General features: G+C 36.0%; 1 protein-coding gene, 1 long non-coding RNA gene and 1 pseudogene across 2 annotated transcripts in view; 2 read left to right on the top strand and 1 right to left on the bottom strand.

The window, feature by feature from the left end:
* Positions 1-1,180: 1,180 nt before the first annotated feature.
* On the top strand, positions 1,181-2,329 carry LOC109580758 (fibropellin-3 pseudogene; annotated as a pseudogene).
* A 4,481-nt stretch (positions 2,330-6,810) lies between these two features.
* LOC109580740 (uncharacterized) lies at positions 6,811-7,232 on the top strand. The gene is made up of 2 exons (XR_002184335.1): positions 6,811-6,986; positions 7,053-7,232. It is a non-coding gene; the product is annotated as an uncharacterized LOC109580740 (long non-coding RNA).
* A 2,909-nt stretch (positions 7,233-10,141) lies between these two features.
* Positions 10,142-11,677, bottom strand: part of LOC100637119 (protein ALP1-like) — a 4,473-nt gene continuing 2,937 nt past the window's right edge. The window contains exon 3 of the mRNA XM_011404339.2: positions 10,142-11,273. Within this exon, the coding sequence (XP_011402641.2) occupies positions 10,186-11,273 (1,088 nt within the window). The 3' untranslated portion in view covers positions 10,142-10,185. The remainder of the gene's footprint in view (positions 11,274-11,677) is intronic.

Consider the following 11,677-nt stretch of genomic DNA (forward strand, 5'->3'; position numbering starts at 1 on the left):
TTATATTGCTGCTAGAAAGCTCATGAATTCTTCCAGTGTGTTGGTTGCCATTTGTATTTTACCATAGATATTAAATGACAGGGATTGGAAACGGAAGCGTCGGCGTAGCCCAACCTCCATTCATTTGTATTGCATTGCTGCTAGGCTGACAGAGGCTCGTTGAAATTTTTTGTCACAATTTACCATTGATTTTTTTTCTCTTAGAAACAATATCTCGCGAACAAGTGTTCCTATGCAAGTGGAATTAATGCATCAAGAAGCCTAATGTTTCCTCTTAATAATTCTGCTTTCTATTGTATAGATAATTTTACTATGTTCATGTTATGGCTCTTTTAAAACCATAAAATGTATTTTTTGTCATTATAATCCCTTTTTTGAAAACAAGCTTGAGTAAGATACAAGATCTTTATAATCATATGAAAGAGCTTTCATTTGCATATCGAATGATACTAGTTAGGGTTAGAATCCATGAAGCATGAGTTTGTTACAACAGAAAAAGGGCGAAAAATGAAAAAAATTTGTTGTACCTATAACTCGTTGCAAAATAGCGTTGTAGATGTAAAAACCTTGCTGCAGGTAGTCCTAAACTTTCTATATGGAACGGTAGGTATATCATAAGTAAGCGTCCTCTTGGATTTCCATAAATATCCTTCGAAGTCCTTGCAGCACAGCCTCACTAATGGAGGAGATGGGAAATCGACCAGGTATTGGGCCGGTAACCAATAGCAACATCAACTAGCCTACGCCCCCGTTTCCAATCCCTTTCATTTACTCTATCATCTATGATTTTACTGTGACCGGCTGACCGCTCCCACTTTCAATGAAAAATTGAAAATTGCATTGGTAATGCATAGTATCTATCTACCGTATTAGATCTACGCATAAATAGGGGTGACGTACGAGGACAGACAGACAGAAGGGGCGTGACTGAGAGTATAGCTAGAGTGGGGCGAGCTCAGGCTCGCCCCAATCAAGTTATGGCCATAGTTTAAAAATATGCCAAAATCAGAAAAATGCTTTTTTCAAAAAATGGCTAAAAAATCACACCAATATTTATTACATTTTCTGATACATATTCACATTATAATGGTGTTTAGAAATTAAGTTTGAGCTGATTCCGACTTAAATTATTTTAGTTACAGCTATTTTAAGAAATAGGCCAAAATCTGAAAAATACAATTGTAATTGTATTGAGACTGGATTCACAGGAGAGCTATGTGAGAAGTTGATATTAACGAATGCAGTGATGGTACTAATACATGCTATGAGGGTAGCACCTGTGTTAATACTGATGGTGGGTATATGTGTACTTGTCCTAGTGGAGTAACTGGCCTTTATTGTGATATTGATATCAACGAGTGTGTTGAAGGTGATTATGGCTGTACTCAAGGCTCTACCTGTTTAAATATATTTGGTGGTTTCGTGTGCTTGTGTCCAGCTGGTTTCAATGGCTCCCAATGCAACGAGGACATCAACGAGTGTCTCTCCCTTCCCCTCCCTTGCACTGGTACTGGTAACTGTACTAATACTATCGGTAACTACACCTGTTCCTGTTATCCCGGCTTTACAGGCACTAGATGTGAGAGTGATCTCAATGAGTGTGATACTACAGTCCCTATATGTAACACTGGTACTTGTATGAATATACATGGTAGCTACTCTTGTATGTGCTCACCAGGCACTACAGGAGATCACTGTCAAACTGATATTGATGAATGCGCTGAGACTAATACAACTATTTGTAATAATGGAATGTGTCAGAATGAGTTTGGTGGTTACACTTGTAATTGTTTCAGAGGTTATACTGGAGTGGATTGCCTTATTGCGGAGCCTATTGACGATGATGAAGAGACCTCTCATCTCTCTATTATAATATTAGCTGTTGTTGTTTTTGTGTTGTTGTTGTTTCTTGTTGTTGTTGTTGTTGTCGTTGGTCTGAGGATTGTAAGGAGGAAGAGTAGGAGAAAAGGGTTTTATTCACCAGCTGCTGTTGAGAGGGAGTCTGAAGGAACAGTTGGCCAACGTACTGATAGAGAAAGACTATTATAACATTAATAATTATTGATATTTGTCATTAATTTTCTCTTAACACAGCATCATAATTATTGTTACTTTTTATTATAATCTATAAACCTTGCAGATAAATTTGCTAAAATCATTTAGCAGGACAAGCAATTATGTACTACAAATTTTATGCATGCATTGACAATCTATACTCTCCCACTACTTGACAATTGTGATAGTACATTTTAGCTTTATTGTAGTGAATGGTGTGTTCACTGCGTTGAATTTTTCAGTTATTTCAATCAAGGTGATATCAAAGATAGAGTATACAACCACAGAATGAGTCAGCTAGTACATGATGACACCTGCAATAGTACAATTGACATAAAGAGACCTTTTATTTATTGTATCTTAATGTATAATCCTTAAACAGTTGAGACTTGTGATTGCTGTCAGTGTTATAATGATTCATGCATGCAGGTATAAGAACTCCTTTAATTCTGATCTTCCATTTCATGTACTAAACATAGCCTTGTATTGGTGTCTTCCATCAACAACAATATATATGCCTTTATATGCACATTTTACGTTTCCTATAAACTGTCACAATAAGTTAATCAAGGCTGGGAATGCCAGGAAGATAGAGGCACTCACTACCACTCAGCATTAAGTTTTTACAAAGAAAGATTAGGAAAAATTAAGGTTGTATTTACCAGCTACTCCAGTCAACTACTCAGTATAGAAGCAATTAGAAAATAGTCTTTCTCATCTACTACTGATAGAGAAAATAATCTACAATAATAATAATCTAATTATTATCTGTACAATAATCTATGCGTACGGTGTAATTAAAATAATTTTGATGTTATTCAAATAACAATTAATGTAAACAATAATAATAATAATTTGCAAACAGAGATAAAGGGTAATAATAATAATGATAATAATAACAGTAATAATAATAAGGAGAGGGGAAGAAAGAGTGAAATAGAAGGACAGAAAAAACCACAAAAAACAAAAATAAGCAAAACGAAAACAAGATCCCATAACAGACATGGCATACATTATAGCTAATTAACAAAAAAGCAAGCATCAGCAAAAATAATTAGTAGAATGATAATACTATAGGCACGTCATCTGCTAACTTGTAAATTAAGTTAAAATATTATACTTCACAATGTTTATCTCTAATGTTAGTAGCAATGTCATGTTTTCCTTCTTTATCCAGTGCTGTAGCTAATGATGACCAACTGGGACCTCCTTTCTCTCTCACTTTATCTTCTCCTCTTAACCAGGCAGACATACACTCTCTGAAGCACTTCTTAGAGTCTCCATTATCTTTGTTGATGTCTTCTAGTGTAGACTGATAGAGTCCTAGATGAAGACCAAGCTCATGCCATATATGGCAAGGTAGATGATTGAGTATTGTTAGCTCTTCAATTACAATATCAAGATCTTTAATATCTATAAAAATAATAATTAATAATGTGTATATACACTGTACAGTCTACACTCCCACTACTTGACAATTGTGATAGTACATATTATAACATACCTAGCTTTATTGGAGTCAATGATGGTGTCTTGAATTCTAGATGACTGAGTATTGTTAGCTCTTCAATTACAATATCAAGATCTTTAATATCTATAAAAATAATAATTAATAATGTGTATATACACTGTACAGTCTACACTCCCACTACTTGACAATTGTGATAGTACATATTATAACATACCTAGCTTTATTGGAGTCAATGATGGTGTCTTGAATTCTTCAGTTATTTCAATCACTTCCTATACAATAATAATAATAATAATAATAATAATAATAATAATAATAATAATAATAATAACTGATATTTGTCACTATGCTTGTTTATCAAGGTGATATACATCAGTAGTGTATTGCTGAAAGGTGAGTTTAACAGATGTACAAGTATATATTATTAGTAGTAAAAGCCACACAATGACAACCCACAATTATGACAAAGACTGAGTAATTGATAAGAAATAAAGATATGACCTTTTGATTATTAGTGCTTGTATTAATGTATCAAACAGTTTGTGTGTGTTAATTCTTACCTTAATATCACGTCCTCCTAATAGTGACAGGTTACTAATATCTGATAATGATTCATCAGCTAGGATCTCCTTCAATCCTGTACGTCTAGTACCAGTAGCACTTACTAAAAACTCTTCTCTCTTGACAATAGCAGAAATTGCATCTTTTACACTATACACTGTCCTTTCTCTTGGTGTATTCACAGGATAGTCTAGTTCTTTAAGATCAATAACTAGCTCTTTTACCTTTAGACTGGGACAGGATTCTTTATAAACACTCATTACCTTTCCTATCACATCTCTTCTTAGAGACACCATATTGTCACTGTAACCTTTCTCACAGGACATCATTACTAGTACACACTGGCTCTCATCCACAATCTCTACCAGTGATTCTACACCATGGCCATTAAACCAATGAAGACCATTCTTCCAAAATGTACAACGTCGCTTTAACTTTTCATCTTCTTGGGGAAGAGCCAATTTATAAGCAAGATGTAATGAGAGGACGTGGAAGTATCGAGGAGGAAAGAAATGATGTTTACTAGTACACTGTAGACACCAACCGAACTGGTACACTTGACTAGTCATCTCATCAGGTCTATCAGTAGACAAAAGACATGGAAAGTGCAACAACCTTTCTGCTTTTTTTTCTGTCCCTCCCTCCTCCTCCTTTTCCACTGCTAACTGATGGAGGTTTGTCATTCTTAAAAATGATGGATTGATTTCTTCACAGAGTTCCATGTTCTTTAGAAAACGAATCAACATGTCAGGATCATATTTAGGGAAGAGTCTAATCAGACCAGACACACTAACAACACCAGTATTGCTAGCAATGTCAACGTGTTCTTCAAATGTCTCTGGAGCAAAGAGAATCCCATCTACCTCAGTTAGTAGTATACCCTTATTCACAACAACCCATACCTTGTCTTTACTTTTAAGAAAACAGATCAAACCAGTTGAGTGCAACGAATGAAGAACATCCAAGACTTCTCTCTTATCTGGTATAAAATAATCATCATTGTCCTCACCAGCAGACATTACATCAGAGAGGGTCAGTATATTTTCTTTCCTTTCCTCCAGTAGACCATACATCATGTGACAATAAAGACTCAAATTCTTTCCACTTGTACTACGAATGGACTCACAGGCACTAGACAACTTTTTAAAGAAGGACTCCACACCACTCCCACCAAGCTTGCGACAATCTAAGAAGATACTATCACACCTTTTCCTTACAATAATCTTCTGTATTTCTTCCTTTCTCCTCCTTTCAACAGAATCACTTATCTCATCCACATGACTGACTATTACAATAACATGGCATTCATTAAGAGCTTTCTGTGCTTCATTTCTCACAACTGTTAGCCACTGATGAAGCTGTTTGACTGCTTCCTTCTCCAATATATTGACTACTATCAGGAACACACCACCAGAACCTTGTAACAGATTCTCAATGACAGCACTGTGACTGGAGTAGTATTCTGAATGACCAGCAAAATCATGAAGAATGATGTTACCCAGTGTCCTGTGCTTTAGTTTATAAGGAATGATGCCAGCAGTACGGGGCACTACCCCTCCAACATTTCTAAAGGAACCAAGAAGAGTAAAACTAGCTGCTGTTTCGTTGATGACATGACTAAGAGTACTTTTACCAGCTCCAGGATTACCCACAAGGAGGACATTAACATAAGAATCAATTGGATGAGATGATTTTATACCACTAAACTTCTTCATGACAGAAAGAGTATTAGTGTGACCTCTCTTCTTAGCTAGTTTAAATGGTGTGTCCCCATAATTGTCTTTAGCCAATGGATCACATTTACCAGTTGATAGTAAATATTCAACAACTGTGGGACTACCCCAATAAGTAGCGATGTGAAGAGGTGTCCGCCTGTCCCCGTCAACAGTCATTGAATCACAGTGGCCCTCATCAATGAGATATCTCATCACATCAACACGATTATATCGTGCAGCCCAAAGAAGACAAGTCCAACCATCACTATCTCTTTCGTGTGGATCACAGTGATATTTAGTGATGAGATCTTTTGTAACATCTAACCAGCCATGCTTTGAAGACAAATGAAGTAAATTAGTATTACTCCATTCTATGTATGTTCTTCTAATTTCATTCGGTTCCTTCACTAATGGTAGTAAGCGAACAGCTTCGTCACGATGTTTTTTCTCAAACGCATCCCAACACTTGTACTCTAACGACATCTTGTGAACAGTTAATTGGGGCGAGCCGAGCCTGAGCTCGCCCCACGGCCACTAAGGCGAGAAATAAATCAAATAAGGCGAGAAAACGCTATTACCTAGTCTCGCGTAGCCAGCCCCTCCCTCAACGGGAGGGTCTGCATCTGGTCGAATGAGTGTACATCATTCGTTCTCCGTGATTAATTAAATTAGTCCGTATTATGTTTGTTCACCACCGCATACTTTATGCAACACGTGGTTAAATATCTGCTATCTGTTGTTGGCGAGGCTGTTGGAGAGAGCAGGCTACAATTTTTGTCTGGATGGCTAAACAGCTTCTCTTCTGCTTCTTTTCTCTGCGTTAGTGCCAGAGTTTTTAGCTTGAATAAGAGCATCTCATGTACCACGAGGATTAAGGTAACGCCTACTACAACCACATCCGGTTCACCCTGTTTTGGGGTGAAGTAGAACGAACGATCTACACTCATTCGACCAGACCCTCCCGTTGAGGGAGGGGCTGGCTACGCGAGACTACTATTACCGGTATTACAGTTCTACCATAGATACTACATACACACATGGATATGAAACAGGAAGTCGGTATCCAATTAACTCTTTGAAGTTCACCTGTAAACGTCATAACCAGCATAGCTCTATCCTTGGCGCTTTTCTCTCTGTCTATGTTTTCAAGAATTTTCTTGACTCACTTATTTTTGTGAAAGAAGGTATATAGGTCTTTTGTTTTGTTCAGTAGACCTAATAAATATATTCTCATTTCATTTTGTCAACAGGCCTCATGTTTACATGACAAAATTAGAAGACCTCCATTTTTATTTGTAACCACCTTTTCTAGACTCTCGAACGGAGTTAGCTAGTAAGTCTTGGAATCATAATAGTGTATTGTTTGTTACATGGACTGAAACTATTCTCGTGTCAATGTAATGAGAAATGACTGAGATAATAGCCAAAAACTAGTTTTTTTAATGTTAATTTTGTAACCACCTTTTTGAGACTTCTGCACCAGGTATGAACAAGTTACTACTTTGAGTGTATTCATTAAGGCCTCTTATATAGACTGTTTATAGTTTCATTTTTCTAGATGCTATGTTTCAAAAGTAATAATATATTTTTTGCAAGTGTTTCAAAGGGTGTGGTTTAATTTTTAGTGAGAACTGAGTAGTGAAAGAATAGGTTATTTACCAAGAAACACAAGCAGGATTTCAGTGGCATTGATGAGACATTGTTACATGATTATAAAGCTTCATATTTATGCTACCACAGAGAACTATCAAGATAGAGATGATGTACATTACAGTATGTACTGTATGGTGACACAGTAAGTGCGGCTTATAATAATTGTTGTCAATGTTTTTATTGCTATTTTTATAGTTAAAATTTGTTGAAGGACTCATAATAATAATCAATCTATTGGGTCACTGAAGAATAGAATAATCATTATAATGATAATAATTTAAATAATAATTTTTTTAGTACTTAGCACAGTGCATTCTTTCTTGTGATAGTAGATCTTCACTTTTTAGAACTAGAATATCGATTGCAACTCTTATATAGTCGTAGACCTGAGCTTTAGTAAGTAATTCAACTGGATTTCTTCACTATTTTGCTTGTGCCATGCTTATACACGTGTAGTGTAAACGTCACAATACATCACTTCCGGTGCCAAGGATCGAGCGCATCCTGTTTCATAATCCATGTGTGTATGTAGTATCTATGGTTCTACCATGCCACCTTGAAATTGACCAATCAGATTGCAGTATAGAGGATATGCGTGCTAAGTATATTCATAGCTTTTAAGGCCTGGTTTACACGATGACGCTAGCCTAATCTGCATCGTTTTTGCTATTACTGTTTTCAGGTGTTTACACTAATCCAGCAGCTGCGTTTTTATTGGACTTTATCATTCGTTTATAGAGTTATCCGTTTTGGTATTCGTTTTTCTTTTGTTCGGATTTGATATGCGTTTTCTTGTGTTTTAGGCCTCGTTTACACGACGACGTGTTTCATTTTTATACGTATTAATATTATCTGTATACTACCGTTTACACCTAGGGGTTAAATCATGGTTAAATTTTAATTAATATTCACGATCTATTAATTATTAACCGTTACCGTGGTAATGCATAGCAACGCGTCTTAAGCTGAGCAGATGAACAATAGTCAATGATGCCAAGATGTGGTAGCTTTCAGTGGACTGATGAAGAAGTCCAACTGCTCCTTCATGTTACCCAAGAGTACAAAGTATCTAAAGCTGCTGAAAGTATTGATTGGGAGTCCATCAAAACTAAATACGAAGAAATTACACAAAGATTTCTGCAAAGCCTACCACCAGATACTCGGGCCAGCAAACAGGGTCAGATTTCCTCACAAAGCAGAGCAAATCACTAAAAGTATTATAAGCACAAAACTGAAAGCCATCAGGACAAATTATCGCCATGCAGTTGAGTCTGGCAGTTAGTGTTGTTCCAGTTCTTCGGAACTAGAACTAGAATGGCTTAAAGTACAGGTTTTTATTTTTAGTTCCTGTTCTATAGACTGGAACTAAAAATATTTGTATTACAGTTAACTAGAACTATGTACTCATATTATTTAATTTACCCTACATTTACTGGAACTAGAACTAGAACTTAAATAAAATTATAACAGGTACTTTAACTTATACTGGAACTAAAATGGTCTAAGAACTAAAATACTATATAGGAAGTAGGATGTCACTGTCTATTGCTTCGCAAGAATATAGACTACTTGTAAACAATACTAAACTTTATTGCTATAAGCAAAAGCTTGTGTTTGGTATTGTTGTTTTTGTTTGAACTACAACCAAAACTATAAATGAACTGGAACTAAAATTAAGTACTGAAAATCAAAAGGACTAAGTACTGGAACTATATACCGGAACTGAAATTTAAAAAGCCTATAGTACTGGAACTAAACTAGAACTAAAACTTTAGCCATTATGGAATACTGAAACTAGTACTAGAACTAAAATTATTTTACTAAGAAGTAGGTAACTAGAACTGAAATTAAAAGTAATTTCAGTGGAACTAAACTAGAACTGAAATGAAAAAGTCATACTGGAACAACATTACTGGCAGTCGTAGTGGGCATGGTAGAGTAGTATATGTGTACTTTGAATTATGTGAAGCAGTGTGGGGTGGATCACCAGCTACATGCGAAATCGATACTGGTGTAGAAAGTGGAGAGATTGCTGTGGTCGACAGCAACACTCTGCCTTCTAATACTGATGCATGTGATACTTCTCAGGCTGATGGTCACGGTGATGAAGTAGAAGCTGCTGCAGCATCACTGCCTCCGCAATGTGATAGTGTATCATTTTCAGTGGTACAGCAAAGGAGGAATCTTCTCAATGACAAATTAGCCACATATAGACAGCAAAAGCTTAAAAGAAAAATACCTACCGATATTCAGCTTCTTGAATGTGCTAAGGAGGACATTAAGATTAAACGTCAGTTAATAGAGCACATGGAAAAGGTGGACAGTGATTACAAAGAGAACATTACAGTACTTACAAGGAATGTTGAAAAATTGACAGAGTCAATTTCAGAAGGGTTTTCTTTGTTCAGGAATGTACTTTGTGCTCGTAGTAGTATGCCATATATGCAGCCACAATATCATTCAATGTACTCACCTCAATCAGCTGCAGCATACCCAACAATGATGGCATCAATATCTCAAGATAGCATAGACTAATTTAGTAATGTAATATAAAGTTAACAGTTAACTGTATAATAAATAATATGATTATTATTATGCATGTGTATTATTATGTGCTATTATTATTGACTATATGATTATTATTGTATAATATAATACTGATTATTATTATGAGACTATTATGCAGTATTGTATAGTTTTATGGATCAAAGTATTTAGTAAGTATATTCCTTATTTTTTCCCTTCAGCTTCACTTTTATTAGCAATCATTCTTACCGGCTCCATTGTAGGTTGAAATTCTCTTTCATACTCTATAGTGCTTCGTACCAAATCATCCTGAACATTTTCATTTCTTGACTCACAAAAATTGTGTAATACAAAGCATGCATAAATAACACTCGGTAGATCCTCTAAATTGGTGTCCATGGCTCTCTTTAGACACGCAAATCTTGCTTTCAGCCTTCCAAAGCTACATTCAATTACATTGCGAGCACTACACAGCTTGTATCCAAAGTATTGCTCATGTACAGTTGCTCCACCACCAGTATATTCTTTCATTACATATGGCATCAGAGGATAAGCAGGGTCACCTATAATAAAAATTGGAATTGGATCTTCATTTTCCACGAGTTGAACTTTGCATGATGGTATTGTTTCATCTCTTAGCATATTGTTAAGCTTAGAGTTTGCAAAGACACGAGCATCATGAACACTCCCTGGCCATTTTATTACAACGTCAATAAACTGATATCTGTAGTCACAACAAGCTTGAATATTAAGACTGAATTTAGACTTCCTATTTATGTAATCAGTAGGGTTTCTTCTTGGTGCCTTAATTTCAATATGTGTACCATCAACTGTGCCTATGCACTGAGGGAAACCAAATGCTTTAAAAAAACCAACTGTTTTTTCCTTCACATCATTTGCAGTTAATGGAAGTGAAATATACTTAGGGCCTAAATATTGAGTAATTGCTGATGTGACTAGTCGAACAATAATTGATACTGTTGACCTAGAAACTCCAAAGGAATTAGCTGTCTTCCTCATTCTACCCTCATCTGATAAGTAATACAGTGTGATAGCCACTTGTTTTTCAACACTAGTTGATGGTCTCATTACAGTGTCTTGTCTCTCAATATAGGTTCTCAGTTCATCGCACAGTTGGTGAAAGCTATTTCTACTCATTCTAAAATTCTCCTTCCATTCTTCACTAATGACAACACCAGACAAGAAGTTATCCCACCAGAGACTACTCCTACCTGGTCTGACCCAAAATCTTCTTGAGCAGTGGCCTGATCGTCGATCGTCTTCGTCCCTGACTGCATAATTTACAATCAGGTAAGGTTAAATAATGTAGCATCCTTTTCTTTTTAGATAAGTATAGCTTATTTGTGACCTGAATCAGCAGCAGAAACACTTGTTGCAGTGATATCAAGTATATCAGAATTGAGGAAAGCCCAACAAGTGTGGCAACATCTTTTTCTTCATCCATTATCATTAAACTATAGTTGAAAAAATATCATTGCTTTCACATATATAGATCTAATAGTATTGCATGCACAGTCTTACCATCTATCACTGAAAAGGTTTAGTTTTAATAGTTTTCACACACCTGTAGTTCTGCAAGAAGAGACCGCCAAATAACAGAGCGCTTGCGCTGGACACGCCCCTTTCAATCGTTTTATATGTTTACACGAGCGAATAAACTGGCCCGTTTGTGTTT

This window comes from Amphimedon queenslandica, unplaced genomic scaffold (assembly GCF_000090795.2).
Source record: "Amphimedon queenslandica unplaced genomic scaffold, v1.1 AMPQUscaffold_13479, whole genome shotgun sequence".
Lineage (NCBI taxonomy): Eukaryota > Metazoa > Porifera > Demospongiae > Haplosclerida > Niphatidae > Amphimedon > Amphimedon queenslandica.